The sequence below is a fragment of the Octopus sinensis genome, linkage group LG3, assembly GCF_006345805.1.
Source record: "Octopus sinensis linkage group LG3, ASM634580v1, whole genome shotgun sequence".
Lineage (NCBI taxonomy): Eukaryota > Metazoa > Mollusca > Cephalopoda > Octopoda > Octopodidae > Octopus > Octopus sinensis.
In genome coordinates this window covers 170,002,928-170,022,927 of record NC_042999.1, presented here as the reverse complement: position 1 = coordinate 170,022,927, position 20,000 = coordinate 170,002,928, and the positions used below count along the sequence as shown (strand labels likewise).

Below are 20,000 nucleotides of genomic sequence, written 5' to 3'. Positions count from 1 at the left end.
GAGGAGTAAATCGTTATGTATTTATTTGTTTCTGTTTGCTGTGTTTTTTTTTTTTAGCAGTGGTTTAAGCTACACTTCTCTCGTTTTATCGAAATAGTTTCACTTTAATCGTTGCAAACTTGCAAAGAGAAAGTCGTAGAAATTAGAGTGATAGCGTGAGTGAATCAGATCGCTCCCTTTTTGTGTGTGTGTGTGTGCGTGTGCTATAGCCCACACTAAGAAAAGCACTTGACTCACATACCACAATGTGAGTTTTCTCTAAATTTTGCTTAATTGGGGTTGAAATTTTAAAAACTGGACCTGGCACGACCCGATGCATTCTACTCTTAAAAATGCTAGGTAAATTGTAATTGAAGAAATCCTATATTGTAGATTTCTATAAGAGACAAAGGGAGGCAGATAAAATCTGCCTTTTATAATAAGAGATATATATATATAATAAATATAGATATATATTCATATATATATATATATATATATATTCATATATATATATATATATATATATATATATATATATATATATATATATATATATAAACTGAGATAAACTTAGATATGTTTCGACCAAAGATTGGTCCAGGCCATGTCTAACTTAATAGCACCACCTGATAGGATTATTCGAATCCTGTTTAAGTCAAGTTTTGTTTATGGTCCATTCAAGTAGTGAGTTCTTGTTGGGTGAGTTGTATCCAATTATGGGTGGCTTATCTGGTATTCTTTGAAGGAATCTATCCAGACTCCATTTAAAGTTGATGGGATCCTTTTCCTCTTTGATCTCTTTCTGGACAATGTTAAATAGGAAAGGGCCTGTTGAGGAAAAGAAATTATGTTGCAGTGTACATGTATGCTGTGATCTTGAATTGGGCAGGGACGTATGGCCCGTGGTCCCAGTCTTGGATGAACCTTGAAGCTAATGTTCATGTCGTTTGGGCAAAGTTGGCGGTATAATCTCCACATCATACAAATGATGTACCGCTCATGGCGAAGCTGGAGAGAGTAAAGTTTCCTGTGTCCTTATATACATATACAAAGGGGAGACAAACACCCCCGGCTGCCAAAGCTGCATCTATGGACACGTGTTTCAGGATTGTTGTCCTTCATTGGCCTAGAGTAGCAGACACCAGTCAGCTGGTGATATTTGTCTCGACTTCGTAATTGTATATATCTATAACTCAGTGAAGTCTATTCACTGATTATCAAAACAAGAAATATTGAATTTCTAAATCTCTCGTAGAGACATGTACGGTGGTGGGGCGATAGAATGGTTGTATACTGTCAATCTAACAAGAACGTGACAGTAGGGGGGTACACCACCGCTGTATAGCCCTAGGAAGCATCGAACGCCTCCTGATGGCTTTGACTTATTTTTCCTGTGTCCTTATATACATATTCGAAGGGGAGACAAACACCCCCGGCTGCCGAAGGACAACGATCCTGAAACACATGTCCCTAGATGCAGCTTCGGCAGCCGGGGGTATTTGTCTCCCCTTCGTATATGTATATAAGGACACAGGAAAAATGTGTCAAAGCCATCAGGAGGCGTTCGATGCTTCCTAGGGCTATACAGCGGTGGTGTACCCCCCTACTGTCACGTTCTTGTTAGATTGACAGTATACAACCATTCTATCGCCCCACCACCGTACATGTCTCTACGAGAGATTTAGAAATTCAATATTTCTTATATATATATATATATATATATATATATATATATATATGTATATGTCTATAGCAAAAATTTACCTCAAATATTCTTAAAATTTAAATCCACATCTTTGTCTATATATCTACCTTCTCTATAATGTTGCCACTTGATATGAACATTTTTGCATTAATGGAAAACCTCTATAATTGGCTGATGAGTACTCAGCATTTTAAAACTGTTGTAATACTTACAACATTTAATAAAATGATGTAGTACGAAATGATTGTACCAAATTACCAGAGTCATTCTTGTTGCTTATTTTGATTATAATCACCCCGAGGATTTTTATGGATAACACCATACAGAATTCTGGTGCATCTAAATTAAGTACCATATTCATTCAAATCTAAATTTTTGCTGAACTTATAATTCCATACATTATATATGTATATATATATATACATACATACATATATATGTGTGTGTGTCTGTGCGTATCTTTGTGTTTGTGTTTGTCCCCTCATTGTCGCTTTACAAACTGGTGTTGGTGTGTTTATGTCCCTGTAACTTAGCGGTTCGGCAAAAGAGCCTGATAGAATAAGTACCAGGCTTAAAAAATAAGTACTGTGGGGTGGATGGGTGTGATTCATTTGACTAAAAATTCAACATGGCTGCAGTCTAATGACTGAAACAAGTAAAAGAGAAAAGAAACAGTTTCTGTATTCTGGTTTCTTTTTCATTCTTTTACTTGTATCAGTCATTGGAGTGCAGCCATGCTGGAGCACCACCTTGAAGGGTTTAGTTGAACAAACAAGCCTCGGTATTTATTTTAAGTCTGGTACTTGTTGTATTGGTCTCTTTTATGGGGATGTAAACAAACCAACATCTATTGTTATACTGTGGGGGGGAGGTACAAACACAAAAATGCACACATACACCGCCACTATTTTATATCATCATCTTCATCATCATTTAATGTCTGTTTTGTCTGGTTTGACAGGAGCTCGTAAGGCTGGGGGCTGTGCCAGGCTCCATTGTCTGTTTCCATCTACCAAACTCACTCACAAGGCATTGGTTGCCCTGGGCCTATTGTAGAAGACACTTGTCCAAGGTGACATGTTGTGGGACTGAACCTGAAACCATGAGATTACTGCAAAGTAAACTTCTTAATCACAGAGCCATACCTGCGCCTGTAAGAAATATCCAAGATTTTTCTTGTTATGCTACTGTTTAGCTTCAAGCTAGACACAACTGAATAAATCCTTGATCAGAGTCATTCCAGTTGTGACCATTCCATCTTTTGTATATCTGCAACTATAGTGTTCAATATGTCCTTTTCATTTTTTAATTTTTAAGGTGGAAGAGTGTGATAAGAGGAAGATTAGGTTGCTATTTCTAGCAGGTTGAGGAAGTGTGTTGAAGCTCTCTTAACCAGCTGTCACCCACAAGAGAGTATGGCTTTGTAATATATACATATTTATACCATTTGTTTTGGGTATCAATATAGTAACATGCAGAAGGCAGCGAGCTGGCAGAAACATTAGCACGCTGGTCGAAATGCTTAGCGGTATTTCATCTGCTATTACGTTCTGAGTTCAAATTCCACTGAGGTTGACTTTGCCTTTCATCCTTTCGGGGTTGATAAATTAAGTACCAGTCAAGCACTGGGGTTGATGTAATTGACTTAATCCCTTTGTCTTTCCTTATTTATCCCCTCTATGTTTAGCCCCTTGTGGGCAATAAAGAAATAAGAAACATTAGCACACCGGGCAAAATGCTTAGCGGTATTACGTTCTGAGTTCAAATTCCACCAAGGTTGACTTTACCGTTCATCCTTTCGGGGTGATAAATTAAGTACCAGTTACGCACTGGGGTCGATGTAATCGACTTAATACCTATGTCTGTCCTTGTTTGTCCCCTCTGTGTTTAGCCCCTTGTGGGTAATAAAGAAATAGGTATTACGTTCTGAGTTCAAATTCCACCAAGGTTGACTTTACCGTTCATCCTTTTGGGGTTGATAAATTAAGTACCAGTTGCATACTGGGATCGATCTAATTGACTGACCCCCTCTCCAAAAAATTTCGGGCCTTGTGCCTAGAGTAGAAAAGAATGTAGTCACATGTAGACAGGCACCTTCCAGTAAGATGTAAGAATTGTAAGAGTCGTTCTAGCACAGCTGTTTTGGGGCATTTGTTGGCATGGGTTGGACACTGAATTATTTGACACCTGTCATTTTAATGTTTCTCTCATTCTCTCTGCTCCCCACCCTCTCTCTCTCTCCCCACTCTCCCTCTCTATTTCCCTTCGCTTTCTCTCTCTCTCTCTCTCTGCCCTCTCTCTTGTTCTCTCCATTTACATCCATGAGTATCTAGTTATGTTTGAATGCATGTGTAACGTCCCCCTCTCTCCCCCTCTTTTTCTATCTTTCTATATGTATCTATATATAGGGAAAATTCACAGAAAAACAAAAGACAGAGACAGATGGTGTAGACAACAAACAGAAGTATTAGTATAACGCTCGGGAAGTGAAAAAGTCTTTAATGTTTAATGTTTCAAGCCTCTGCTCTTCCACAGAAAAGAAGACAGAAAAAAACAGGGAGAGAAAATAAAGAATGTGTAGAGGCTAGCATGTACATCTTTGTGCATATGCATGTGTGTGTGTGTGTTTCCCTTCCAGGCTGAAATGTACTATTGGTTTCAAATTTTGGCACAAGGTCAGCAACTTTGGAGGAAGGGGTAAGTCAGTTAGATTGACCTTCCGGTACTCAAGTGGTACTTTTTTTATCGATCCTGAAAGGATGAAAGATGAAATCAACCTCAGCAGAATTTGAACTCAGAATGTAAAAGACAGGCCAAACATTTTGCTAAACATTTTGCCCAACATGCTTATGATTCAACCCCACCAAATCATTAGCACCCAAACAGCCATACCCATTCATCTCATGCCAGTTACTCTCTTGGTTTCCTTACCCTTGTGGAGTCATGTGGCTTAGTGGTTAGGGTGTTGGACTCATGAGTGTAAGATCGTGGTTTCGATTCCTGAACCAGGTGAGGCATTGTGTTCTTGAGCAAAACACTTCATTTCATATTTTTGTCGCTCAATCAGCTGTTAATCTTGTAATGGACTAGCATCCCATCCAGGGGTGAATATATACATCATGAAAACTGGGAAACTGGCCCTATGAGTCTATATAACTTAGGAAGGGTCTTTATTCTTTCTTATCTTATCTTATCCCCTTATCCTTGACTCTGTAGAACATCAAGAATGTGACGTTGGGAAGGAGAAAGGACTGTCCCAGCACCTGGCTGGTACACATTACAGCTCTAGACTGGAGCAACACAAAAGTTGCTTAAGGGCACAACCTACCACCCAACCCAGGAATTGAACTTATGATCTTATGATCATGGGCCAGCTACCTTACCTGCTAGCCTAAGTGTCTATGTGTCCTCAAATAAAATGCTTTAGTCTAATGTTAAAATGATTCACATTGATTTTGAAGATTCTGCGTGAGTCAATATATTGCATGTTGTTTTTTGTTTAGTCCCTGTTCTATGATATAGTGTTCCAGCCATGACCTTCTTGTGATATGTGGTTTGAAAGATATTTGACTGCTATTCCTAGCTAATAGATTGATCACATAGTACTCATAGAGATAGATAGAAAGATATATATATATATATATCTTTCTATCTATCACTCTATCTTTCTAGCTATCTATCTTTCTATCTATCTTTCTATCTTTCTATCTCTATCTATCTACCTATCTATATATCTATCTATCTATCTACCTTTCTATCTATCTATCTTTCTATCTATCTGTATATGTATGAATGCATTGTTTTAATTAAAACCTTATTGTCAGTTTTATTCGTTTATTACTTACTTACATTCCATTCTGAAGTTCCAAGCCCCACCAAAACATTGCCAAGGTTCACTAATGAGGTATGCAAATCATCTCGAAAAATACTGATTTACATCAGTAAAAAGTGGACATTAATCTCTGGGAAATATATTTTCTTTCTTTCCTTTTTAAAATAGTTTTATACACAGAGGGTATGAAAAAAAATAAAACAGAACAGTCATAGTTAGAATGATTTTGGTCAGAGGTTTGACCTGACCTGACCTGGTGTTAAACAACAAAATCCCTCAACCAATAACCGATACTAAATTGGATGTGATATATTAAATAGGGAAAGGTGGCAAGCTGACAGAATCATTAGCACATTGAGCAAAATGCTTACCAGCATTTCATCCATCTTTACAATCTGAGTTCAAATTCTGCTGAGGCTTGACCTTTCATCCTTTCAGGGTTGATAAAATAAGTAACAATTGAGCAAGGGGTCAATGTAATTATAGCAAGGGCCATAAATACTGAAAGGAACATGGTGGAGTAATATTCCCTCATTCTGTCGTCAGAAGGTGATGCTGCAATGGCACTTCTGCTAGGGACATATTTAAAACCCCAAAGGGACAACTATCTTTCTTTTTTTCGTCTTTTCCCCTTCTAGGCAGGCCACTTGTCAACTGACACAGCCAGCTAGGACTGCTAATTCACTTCGCCTTTGGCCATTACTGCTAAAGCATTATGTAGCAGGCGCCATTCTTACTCTCTTCTGTTTCAGCATCAATCACATAAGTTGTAACCACATTTGTACAACTTTTATTTATTCACATCCACTTTTGTATGAACACTGTTATAAATACTTGTTGTTGAACTTTGACTCGATGTTCTTTGTCACACCAGTACACGCACCTTAACACAAACAAGAACACAGGATTCGTGTTTACTCTTCACTAAATAATGAACTTAATCTCCCCTGCCCCCACGAAATTGCTGGTCTTCTGCTAACATTTGAAATTGATATATTAAACAGGGAAAGAGATAGAAGCCAGAGAAGACACAGATGCTGTACTAAGTGGGCTGGCAGTGAAAGAAAAGGAAGAAGAATGTGATGCACTGAAAGAAGCAGCAGAGAAGAAAGTAATAGAAAGTCAAGAGATCAAAAGTCAAGTAAGCATTCACTCTGTTCTATGTTCATTTGTTCGGTACATATCCTAGTAGGTAGTTGTGACGGTGTGTGGCTTAGTGGTATGGGTTATCTGCTCGTGATAGTATGGACTTGAATTCAATTCCTGCAGTGTGTTGTCCTTGAGCAAGATACTTTATTTTTTTTCATGTTACTCCAGGTCCACTCAGCTGGCAAAAATGAGTAGGATCTGTATTTCAAAGGACCAGCTTTGTTACATTCCGTGTCACGCTGAATCTCCCTGTGAAGTATGTTAAGGGTATGTGTGTCTATGGAGGGCTCAGCCATTGTAGAGTGCTAGTAAGTAACATAAGACCCATACTCTGCGGTAGAAGTGTTAAGACTGGTCATTCTGGTGGTGTAAAGCACATGTGATGGTGCAATTCCACGTAAAAGTGCCTGTGCAGTGTCATGTAAAAGTGCCTCCTGTGTGGCGCCATGTAAAAGCACCTAGTACACTCTGTAAAGTGGTTGGCATTAGGAAGGGCATCCAGTTGTAGAAACCATCCAAAATCAGACTGGAGTCTGGTGTAGCTCCCCAGCTTGCCAGCTCTGGTCAAACTGTCCAACCCATGGACAACAGACGTTAAATGATGATGATGATGATGATGATGAAATATATAAAGACCAAAAATGGCTTGAAAGTCATAACATGCCGGCAGGAAAATAACATCACTAGGTGAGACAGGCTGACACTGAAGTAGCTTCACTGATTGACAAGTGACAATCGCGCCCTCCATTGGTCAGTTAAAGTTGAGACAGTGTCACGTGACAACTTGCTAGGGCTGCCTGCTGGAGCCTAGCAGTAGGTATTTAATGGGAAATTTGACAAGACAGGCAGTCGCCTGCTAACACTCGTTGACGCTACATCAAAGAGGCCAGGGAACAGAAGAAAGAAGACATTCACCAGAGCTGAAGACACCTCCGAAAGGAGGTGGGGGGCGCCATGTCAAAACGGTAGAGGAGTAGGGGCCGAAACCAGGCATGGTTCCTCCTGATGATGTCTTGAGCTAACTAGATCCTGTAAAGAAACTTTTGTGGTAGCAGACCACAAAACATGGTTGAAATTTCCCCTATATATATATATATATATATATATATATATATATATATATATATATATATATATATATATATACTAGCTGAAGGTGACCCGCTCTACGCGCGGGTAAGAGTGTGGTATATATATATAAATGTATACAAATTATATATATATATATATAAATACAGATATATGCACTTTGTATATATAAAAATTATTATATATACATATTTATATATAGATACACACACACATATATAAATTAACCCAATAAATATCTGATTCATAATATTTGTTGTCATGATTGAGTGGTGGTGGTGGCGATGATAATTCTCTCTATGAATGCAGACAGTGAGAGTGAGAGTGTGTGAAAGCGCTGTGGAAGGCAGGGAGGGGGGATAACGGATGCTGTGAAACGACGTTATAAAGAGAAAGTGAATGTAAGGGAGGTAGACGCTGTGAAATGACGTTATAGATAGAAAGTGAAAGGAAGGGAGAAAAGTGAGTGAGTGATGGAGGAAGACAGATACATAAAAGAATGAGAGTGTTGGATGTTTTGTTTGTTGGACCAATGTATTAAGGTAGTATTGTTTTATTGTTTTAAAACGAAAGAGGCAATGTGTTTGTTTCAAAAATTAAAAAATCTGTAATAGTGAATGAAATTAGAATTCACACCCAGCTCAGTTTTGTAGAAAGAGTATCACGATGTGAACTCATGAGTTGGGAGTTTGACTGACAGAGTTTATATGGTGACACATGCCAGTCCTTTCGACACCACCTAAACAATGGAATAGTGTATAAAATGTAATTAACAACTCATTCACTTTATGAATGTCTTATGTTAGCGAAGAAACAATAACTTGACAAAACCGTTTAATGGAGACGTAGAAGGAATCGGAAAATGAGGAATAAAGACAATGAGTTGGATCAAATGTTTGCAAACATCTGAACCCAACGTTCTTTATGAACCATGTTCTTTTTAATGTCTTTATTTTCAAGAATGAAGAGATAATGAAGAGGTGCAAAATAAAAAATCAAGCAAAATTTCATGACTTACAATCAGTTTTCTTTTGTCAGAGCCTCCTGATAAACCACGTTCCTTGTGCGCTCATGATTGCCAAGAATGAAGAGTTTATGTGGATTTCCAACACGAGAACAGGCTACGTACAATTGACCATGACTGAAAACCGGTTGTGACAGGTTAATGCCTACAATGTCCAGTGATTGTCCCTGTGACCTGTTGATTGTCATCGCGAAGCATAGTTTTATCGGAAATTGAAAGCGTTTAAACTGAATGGGAACATCAGAGGGTGAAATACTCATTTTATGTATCATCTTGATTGTTCCTACAAATGGTCCACTCAAACTTTCAGCAGTTATAACATGGCTTTGAATCCTCCTTATAACCATTCGGGTTCCATTGCATATTTCAGGCGTTTCCATATTTCTGAGCACCATGATTGGAGCACCAACTTTCAAACACAAATGATGAGGTGGAAGTCCCGGAGGTGTTAGCTTGTTGAGTAGCTCGGGTGGATATTTGACTGCATCATTCTCATCTTTATTTGTATCGATGGACATGAAAGAAACTATCTCACCAGGATTCATATCAAGTACTTGTTTATTTGTAGCATGAGCTGTTGTATTATGAGGCGATAGAATAGCTCTTGCTCTTAGCCAATCGAGATCCTGGAAGTTGGTTTCGACGTCAGGTAAAACGGCTCTTATAAGTTCTTCTACATTTGGAACAAAATTCCCAAAAGGCAACCGAATATGCTCATCATCAACGAAAGGCAAAACTCCATCACCAAGATCTAATAGGTGTTTTGCGAAAGCCTCAGACTCCACATCACCATGTAGGTGGACTCTCATGTTTGTTTGAAGATGGCGACTGATAACACTGTGCCACACATAAGAATGCTTTATACATGCGTTAACCTCATCGGCTCTAGTGCCTACTCGGACAACAGGAAGAGTTTGTCGAAAATCTCCTGCCATGAGAAACGTAGCTCCACCCATTATTTTTGTATTGTGACGCAAATCTTGGAGAGTTCTGTCAAGAGCCTCAAACATGGCCTTATTACTCATTCTAGCCTCATCCCAAATAAAAAGACTGCATTCACGAAGAAGTCTTGCTCTTGAGGAACTACGATGTATATTACATATAGGATTATCTTTCTTTCCAATGTCCATGGGCAATTTGAATGCACTATGTGCCGTACGGCCGCCTTGAAGTAGTGTCGCTGCAATACCACTTGAGGCACATGCAATGGCAATTCGACGTTCAGCGCGCAGCTTTGCGAGAATCAAATTGATAACGAAAGTTTTACCAGTACCACCTGGAGCATTCAAAAAGAAAAGCTTTCCTTGGTTCAATCTAACACTGTCAATAATTTCATTATAAATCTCTCTTTGTTCAGGCAAAAGTCTTGGTTCATCTCGCGTAATTGTTTCCGTCAATTCGGCAATGTTGTAGTTTTTTTCTGACATGTATTCAACATCCAAAGGCGCTTCATGATGGACAGGTGTTGGCAGATGGAATTCACTTAAACCGCGTATAACATAGCGTCTGATGTGTCTGTCCATGTCGATTAATATCTCATTATAAACATCGTCGTTGCCATCACGTAGCGCTAAATTAGCCTGTATGTCCTTTGATAGGCTCTGTCTGAACGATTCCCAAAGGTTAAGAGGGCTGCTGGGATTACAGTGGATTAATATGCTACGAAACAATCGACGCATTTGCCATGGCAGTTTACAATTTGAGGCCTCTGCTAATGTTCTGTGTAAGTGGTCGTCATTGAGAAGAAGTCCGCGCCTCAAACATGCTTCCCTGTAAGTGGCGCAGATGATACCATCAACCGTGCGAAGATCAGCAGAAGACTTCAGTCCAGTAACTACATGAAGTAGCATTCTCAAAAAGATTTCCTGTTTGGTAGGATGAATATTATACACACGCCCAATGACGTTCTTCCTAGAAACATCGGGCCAATTGTCAAGTTCTGTTCCATGTGACCTGCGCTTCCAATTATTGTTGTTGTATGGGTAATATTCCGGTACTTCAGGGTAAATGAGAGTAGCAGCAAACTCATCAACTGAACACAATTTTAAAAATGCTGTAAGCGTAGTCCATTTTGGATTTTCAATGACTTGACGTGCATTTTTCTCTGTGAAGTAAACCAGCTGTCTCTTCTGTAAATGAACATTCAGGTGGAAAACTGATGGTGAGCTGAGATGAATCTCGTATCCAAAAATGCGCCACGCTGCATAATCGGAGGATACAACGAATTGTTTAATTTCGTCATGTCTAAGGTCTTCATCACTGAACACAAACACGGCCATATCATCGCCTTTATTAATGTACATGCAGAGGTATTGTATGCATCTCACCGAACTGCAGTACTCAACATTAATGTGTACATTAAATGTTTTGGAAAGCAAAGGGTTGAATGGAATGATCCAGACATTATCAACATCGAATGTTTTTAGCCGTTGTCTAATTGTAGCTGTGCGGCCACCCAAACCTGGGTCACATATATGAAAGAGAGGACGGGAAAATGAAATATTTTGCAATGTAAACATGATTTGTTTTAAGAGAAAGATTGTCATGATTGTGTGTTGGTGGTGGCGATGATAATTATCATTAGGAAAAACATAAGTTGTGGCGATGATAATTCTAGACCCCTTTTCACATTTTGATGAAGAGAACCCGATTTCATTCGGGTCTACTGGGGCCACATATAGGGGTGTGTGTGTGTGTGTGTGTGTGTGCACGCTGTAGAAATTAAATTAGAGATCAAACCACTAATAGGGAAATGAAACAGTAAAAAAACAAAAACATAAAAATATAATATTAAGAAATGAAGCCAGTATGCTCCGATGGATGTGTAATGTCAGTGTTCATAATCGTCAGAGTGTAAGTACTTTGAGAGAAAAGTTGAACCTAAGAAGTGTCAGTTGTGGTGTGCAAGAGAGACGGCTGCGCTGGTATGGTCATGTGACGAGAATGGCTGAAGATAGTTGTGTGCAAAAGTGCTACAACCTAGCAGTTGAGGGAACCTGTGGAAGAGGTAGACCCAGGAAAACCTGGGACGAGGTGGTGAAGCACGACCTTCGAACTTTAGGTCTCACCAAGGAAATGACTGAAGACCGAGTCCTATGGAAGTGTGCTGTGCATGAGAGGACCCGGCAGGACTAGTCAGGCCATATCCCGTGGCCCCTACCTGGGACGTAGTCGATCCACCTGTGCATACCTTCCTTCTTGTGACACTTGTGAAGACCTGCTGAGGCAAGTGAAAATCAATCAAAATAGATGAACATCAATGGAATTTGTATCTTTGTGGTACCAGTGCCTGTGGCACACAAGAAAACCATCCGAACGTGGCCGTAGCCAGTACCGCATCGACTGGCCTCCGTGCTGTGGGAACATGGTGGCACATAAAAACACCATCCGAAGACCCGGCAAGACTAGTCAGGTCATAACCCGTGGGCCCTACCTGGGACGTAGTCAGTCCACCTGTACATACCTTCCGACTTGTGAAGACCTGCTGAGGCAAGTGAAAATCAAATCAAATCAAAACAAATCAAAATAGATGAACATCAATGGAATTTGTATCCTTGTGGTACCAGTGCCAGTGGCACACAAGAATCCATCCGAACGTGGCCATAGTCAGTACCGCTTGTGGTACCAGTGCCGGTGGCACACAAGAATCCATCCGAACGTGGCCGTAGTCAGTACCGCTTGTGGTACCAGTGCCGGTGGCACACAAGAATCCATCCGATCGTGGCCGTAGTCAGTACCGCATCACTGGCCATCGTGCTGTGGGCACATAACAAACACCATCCGGTCGTGGCCGTTCGCCAGCCTCATCTAGCACCTGTGTCGGTGGCACATAAAAACACCTTCCGAAGACCCGGCAAGACTAGTCAGGCCATAAACCATGGCCCCTACCTGGGACGTAGTCAGTCCACCTGTGCATACCTTCCTCCTTGTGATACTTGTGAAGGCCTGTTGAGGCAAGTGAAAATCAAAGGCCTGTTGAGGCAAGTGAAAATCAAAATCAAAATCAAATCAAAACAAATCAAAATAGATGAACATCAATGGAATTTGTATCTTTGTGGTACCAGTGCCGGTGGCACACAAGAGAAAGCCATCCGAAAGTGGCCGTAGCCAGTACCGCATCGACTGGCCTCCGTTCTGTGGGCACATGACAAACACCATCCGATCGTGGCCGTTCGCCAGCCTCATCTAGCACCTGTGTCGGTGGCACATAAAAACACCATCCGAAGACCCGGCAAGACTAGTCAGGCCATAACCCATGGCCCCTACCTGGGACGTAGTCAGTCCACCTGTGCATACCTTCCTTCTTGTGACACTTGTGAAGACCTGTTGAGGCAAGTGAAAATCAAATCAAAACAAATCAAAATAGATGAACATCAATGGAATCTGTATCTTTGTGGTACCAGTGCCAGTGGCACACATGAGAACCATCCGAACGTGGCCGTAGCCAGTTCCGCATCGACCGGCCTCCGTGCTGTGGGCACGTAACAAACACCATCCGATCATGGCCGTTCGCCAGCCTCATCTGGCACCTGTCGGTGGCACATAAAAACACCTTCCGAAGACCCGGCAAGACTAGTCAGTCCACCTGTGCATACCTTCCTTCCTTCTTGTGACACTTGTGAAGACCGGTTGAGGCAAGTGAAAATCAAATCAAAATAGACAAAATAGATGAACATCAATGGAATTTGTATCTTGTGGTACCAGTGCCTGTGGCACACAAGAAATCCATCAGTGCCGTAGTCAGTGCGGTGGGCACATGACAAACACCATCCGATCGTGGCCGTTCGCCAGCCTCATCTAGCACCTGTGTCGGTGGCACATAAAAACACCATCCGAAGACCCGGCAAGACTAGTCAGGCCATAACCCATGGCCCCTACCTGGGACGTAGTCAGTCCACCTGTGCATACCTTCCTTCTTGTGACACTTGTGAAGACCTGTTGAGGCAAGTGAAAATCAAATCAAAACAAATCAAAATAGATGAACATCAATGGAATTTGTATCTTTGTGGTACCAGTGCCGGTGGCACGTGGCACATAAGAAAACCATCCGAATGTGGCCGTAGCCAGTACCGCATCGGCTGGCCTCCGTGCTGTGGGCACGTAACAAGCACCATCCGATCGTGGCCGTTTGCCAGCCTCATCTGGCACCTGTGTCGGTGGCACATAAAAACACCATCCGAGCGTGGCCGTCTGCCAGCCTCGTCTGGCACCTGTGTCGGTGGCACATAAAAACACCATCCGAGCGTGGCCGTCTGCCAGCCTCGTCTGGCACCTGTGTCGGTGGCACATAAAAAACACCATCCGAGCGTGGCCGTCTGCCAGCCTCGTCTGGCACCTGTGTCGGTGGCACATAAAAAACACCATCCGAGCGTGGCCGTTTGTCAGCCTCGTCTGGCACCTGTGTCGGTGGCACATAAAATCACCCACTACACTCTCGGAGTGGTTGGCGTTAGGAAGGGCATCCAGCTGTAGAAACACTGCCAGATCTGACTGGACTGGTGCAGCTTTCGGGCTCCCCAGACCCCAGTTGAACCGTCCAACCCATGCTAGCATGGAAAGCGGACGTTAAATGATGATGATGATGATGATGATATGTATATATGTGTGTGTGTGTGTTGACAGGTAGACAATAGAATGTGATGGCGATGGCGTTGTAATATTTGTTTCTGTCTATGAACGCAGATAGATACATGAGTAAAATGTATAGGAAGCTAAGAGACAGAGTGAGTGAAAATGTTCTTGGAAGAGAGGAAATAGTGAGAGAGTGATTTGAGGAAGACTTTACATTAAATAACGGTAGTGGCATGTCACATGAAGAGGAGTGAGAGGGTACTGGAGGAAATAGGGTGAGTGAGGAAGATGGCCCCTAGCAACCACACCTTTTAAGATAGGGATTTCTACGGTAGCCCACGCGCATCGTCACCTCATTCTACATGTCCCTGTAAATTTTGGATCGAATCGGACGGGATGTAGTGGCATTGAAAGCGATCCAAGCGGTAAAAACGCATTTCAGTTTTATATATAGAGATATATATAATAATAATAATATGAGGGAATATTATTCGAAACTTACAGGGAAAAATTCATATGTATGTAATTCAAATTTACAGAAAACAAAAGATGAAGACAGGTGAAGGAACAACAAACACGTGTATTTGTTTAAACTTGGAAAGGATAGAAAAGTCTTTGACATTCTTAGCCGATGCTCTTCTACAGAAAGGATTAAGAGGTAAAAAAATGGAGAAAGCAAAAAATATATGTATGAGAGTAAATGTTTTTGTGTGAAACCTTGTCTCATCATATAAGCAAGGTTGTTCATTTTTAGTCTGCTGTAAAAGAAAAAAAAATGTATCACATTCTTCTTCCTTTTGTTTTACTTCCAGCCCACTTAGTACAGCATCTGTGTCTTCTCTGGCTGCTATCTCTTTCCCTGTTTAATATATCAATTTCAAATGTTAGCAGAAGACCAGCAATTTTGTTGGGGCAGGAGGAAATAAGTTCATTATTTACATGAGGATCTACAGGAGGTAGTTACTTGCTCTTATCCACTATACCATTGATGTATGTACTTGCAATCATGCAATCAGCTTGTCGACGCAGACCTGTCCGGTGGTAACACACCCTTCCATGTGGCCCGACCTGAATGCTAAAAATAGCAGCTGTTGTCCCTCACCTTGTCAAAGCGCTCACATGTCCAGCACTCTCAGCTGCCCCGATCGAAAAAGCCCAATCGTCCCCTGCCTGCATGCACATCACCACCGCGTCCTTGCTTTTCCGGTCAGCTCCCCAGCTGCTGATGTCATCCCACACTTCCATAAAATTTGTAGCTTTGTACATATATTATAAGCAGAAAATACAGCTTTACAATTTTCTGGTGTGTATTGTATGTTGTGTGTGTGTGTTCAGTCGCTCTCTTTCTCATTTTAATTTAGGATAAATTTTGACTGGCCCCCTGCTTGACTGGGAAGTTGTGAAGGAAAGCATCTTGTTTTGTTCATTATCCTTTAAATCTTAAAATCTTGTAGATGTTTATAGTCCCAGGTACTGAGATCATTTGTGGTGTATGGATTAAGGATTTGCATTCTCTCCAAGATCCCCGGTTCAGCCATACATTGCTCTTGATGGGTTGGTATGTTTCTAACTGTTCCAATAGCAATAAGTATGAAGCTGAATGTGTATTTTGGGTATTGCATCTGCAGACACTTTATCAATGATCCATAGATGCCCCTTGTCTCTTGTATTTTTTTAACTACATTGGTGTCCAGAAGGCAGCCGATTTCCACAACAGAACATATCTTTTCCTTATCACATACCAATATCTGGTCAGTTGTGTTTTAACTTGGTTGCTGTTTTGATTTTTACGCTCTATCAACATACTTTTGACCTATTGGTCTAAATTCAACTTTCTCTATAGGTGTTTTCTGTTTATATATGTACAGTCATGCCCATCCATCCATTATGTGTGTGTGTGTGTGTATTACATTTTGATTGTTTCATTGTTTTACCAGGTGGAAGAACTGAAAAAAGAACTCCAACAACTTGAACTCTCAATAAGTGTTTTACATGTAAGTTTTATCTTTATTAGGAAATTAACATGAATATAATGCATCCAAGGTAGTAGGTGGTGGTGTTAAATGAGGTGAAAGGCAAACAATGATCTTAGCAGGATTTGAACTCAGAATTTAAAGAGCCAGAACAAGCACTGTAATGTGCTAATGGTTCAGCCGATCCTTTCTAATACAGGTACAAGGCCTGAAATTTTGTGGGAGGGTGCTCGTCAATTACACTGACCCCTGTGTTCAACTGTTACTTATTGCAATGGCCCTGAAAAGATGCAAGGTAAAGTTGACCTCAGTGGAATTCCAACTCAGAATGTAAAGTTGAATAAAATATTGATAAACATTTATAGGTGCAGGAGTGGCTGTGTGGTAAGTAGCTTGCTTACCAACCACATGGTCCTGGGTTCAGTCCCACTGCGTGGGACCTTGGGCAAGTGTCTTCTACTATGGCTTCAAGCCGACCAAAGCCTTGTGAGTGGATTTCGCAGACGGAAACTGAAAGAAGCTCATTATGTATGTACATATATATATATAATATGTATGTATGTGTTTGTGTATCTGTGTTTGTCCCCCAACATCGCTTGACAACCGATGCTGGTGTGTTTACATCCCCCGTAACTTAGTGGTTCAGCAAAAGAGACCGATAGAATAAGTACTACGCTTTCAAAGAATAAGTCCCGGGGTCGATTTGTTCAATTAAAGGCGGAGTCAAATGACTGAAACAGCATGGCCGCAGTCAAATGACTGAAACAATTAAAAGAGTAAAGAGTAAAAAGAGTAACTGGATTCTGTCCAGCATGCCAGAAATTCTGCCAGCTCACAGCCTTATTAATTACAAATGATGAAGTTGATCTATATCATTGCTGTTGGTTTGTTGAACCAAAGACGAAGCTTTAACATGGTCACTCCACCTAATAAAAATAGCGCCCAGATCTCCCTCAAATCACAGCTGATCAACTTTAAAAAAGGGAGTCTTGGATACAATGAGTAAAGAATAAGATGGAATAGAGGTTGTATCTGGAATACCTTTGATTATAGATTTCTTTGGTCAGGTTTGGCTTGAGCTGTTAAACAACAACAATAACAGTTGTTTAGTGACTAATTCAACAACAAAATATAACCTACAATTTATGAAGCAACATGGTTTCTAGGTTTTGCTCTTCCACTTCGATGTTTGTCAACCAACGAGAAAGAAACAAAACTAGATTTCCTCAAATATACCCTACTGTCTTAAAAATAAGTAAGGACTCATTGGACATAGTAGTCTCTGATATACTGAAAGATGGTATGGTCATGTTGGAGCACAGCTCCTGATTATAGTTCTATTTTCATTAAGATATATCTGAGGTTAAATAACAACAACAATCTTAAATATTTGGGAGTTTCTTTGTGAAATTAACATCAAAGTAGTCAAAATGATTTTTATTATTAACAGTTCTAATTAATTTACCCACTTTTTTTTCAGAAACGTAACAAAGCCCAGTTAATAAGACTGAAGAAGCAATTCAATGTAATGAAGAACCAGAATGCAAACCTCAAAGAACAAGAATCTCTGTTAAACAAACAGATTATTGATATGCAACAAGGGATGTGTGTGAAGAAAGAGAACCTTAACATGTAATATATAGGAAGATGGTTGAAAAAATTTAGACACAGACATGGCTGTATGGTTAAGAAGGCGAGCTGGCAGAAACGTTAGCATGCCGGCCAGAATGCTTAGCAGTATTTCGGCTGCCATTACATTCTGAGTTCAAATTCCGCCGAGGTCGACTTTGCCATTCATCCTTTCGAGGTCAATTAAATAAATACCAGTTACACACTGGGGTCGATATAATCGACTTAATCCATTTGTCTGTCCTTGTTTGTCCCTTGTGGGCAGTAAAGAAATATGTATGGTTAAGAAGTTTTCTGCAGGCCATGTGGTTTGGGGTTTGGTCCCACCTTCTGTGTTAAGCTTTAGATAAACAATACTTTCTGAGTGAAATTTGGTACATGAAAACTGTTCAGAAGCCTGCCATATAATAACAACAACAATAATAATAATAATAAATGTTCCAATATAGAACCAGGTAGTGGCTGTCATGGCATCTGATCTTAACTAATTGGAAGTGTTATGTACATGTTTTGTCTTGGTATAAAAGATGGGCCACAGCAAATATTCTGCTCAATACCACAGATTTGCTTGTCAGTTGTTTAACCTTAACCAGTTGAGCATGTCCCTTAGTGACTGACGATATGTGCATCTCTGATCATGAGCAGAAGTGGAAATGCATCATAGACATGTGCTGAGAGGAATTCTTTAGGGTTTGGATAATTCACCTCTGGAAACATGGGTGTTTCATTCATCATCATTAAACAAACCTTATTCAGGGACCTTTTGAGCAGGATGGGCTACTCAACCTGAAGAAAATTCTGACTGGGCTCCACCTGCAAGGTCATGTGCTGTTTATCTTGATATGACATGACTATGTTGTGCACATATGGTTGTGATGCATGTGCCTGGTGTACTCTTATCATGCTGGGTATACTGGGATTCATATATTCGCACCCCAGTGTGACTTTGATGGCATGCACTGCTCTCTCACTCAATGATAATAATAATAATGATTTCTTTTATTGGCCACAAGGCCCCAGGACATGGAGGACAATATCAAAGGATGCGTTACAGCACAAAAAAATTATAAAAACATGTAGGGTTAACATCAATCAAGAGGAGATACTACCGCGTTAAAGGATGTAACAGTGGATATATAATACAAAGTAGAGAAATAATAAATAAATAAATAGGGTCATCAGGGGTAAACTCTACACAAAAATACCAGATTATTCTGCCATCTTCAAGGCATGGGAAAATGCCCTCTTCCGATTTCTTTCCTTCTGCTTAGAAAAGCATATTCAGAGTAGATCCATTCAGTCTTACCAGTCTTGCCACTGTCGACCACCTTTTGATAAACACACTAGAAGGTAGCACCTCCCTTTCTACCCTCACTTTCCTCTTCAAATGATATTTGAAGAAATTGATATGGGCTTGAGCAGATGGGAATATGCCAGTCTTCAAACCTTTCAGACTGGTCCGCTACACAGCTTCTTTTACCACAGCCACTAAGCAGAGAAAGATCCACTTGGAGTTAAGAGCACGGGCTACTAACTCCAAGATTGCATGTTCAATTCCAGGCAGTGCCTTGAATAAATAATAATAATAAGAAGAAGAAGAAGAAGAACAACAACAACAACAACAACAACATCAGCATAAAAAGTAACTTAGGAATGAGAACCCGGGGTTGGGTTCAAAATTCTACCAGGACACTTGATGAAGGCTGGGGAGTAAATCAGCCGAAACATTGTGGTAGCAACAAACAAGATGAGGACAAATATCCGTAATATATATATATATATATATATATTATATTATATATATATATATATATATATATATATATATATATATATATATATATATATATATATATATATTATATATATATATATATATATATATATATATATATATATATATATATATATATATATATATATATATATATTATATTATATGTATATATTATATATTATATATATATATATTGTATATATATATATATATTATATATAAATATTATATATATATTTATTTTATATATATATATATATATATATATT

At 39.9% G+C, this 20,000-nt stretch overlaps 1 protein-coding gene across 1 annotated transcript in view; it reads left to right on the top strand.

The window, feature by feature from the left end:
- The window catches only part of LOC115209109 (synaptonemal complex protein 1-like), a 68,895-nt gene extending 50,512 nt beyond the window's left edge, over positions 1-18,383 (top strand). Inside the window, exons 8-11 of the mRNA XM_029777236.2 lie at positions 6,524-6,660; positions 16,290-16,346; positions 17,806-18,018; positions 18,245-18,383. Coding sequence (XP_029633096.2) covers positions 6,524-6,660; positions 16,290-16,346; positions 17,806-17,961 — 350 coding nt within the window. The 3' untranslated portion in view covers positions 17,962-18,018; positions 18,245-18,383. The remainder of the gene's footprint in view (positions 1-6,523; positions 6,661-16,289; positions 16,347-17,805; positions 18,019-18,244) is intronic.
- The last annotated feature ends 1,617 nt before the right edge of the window (positions 18,384-20,000 follow it).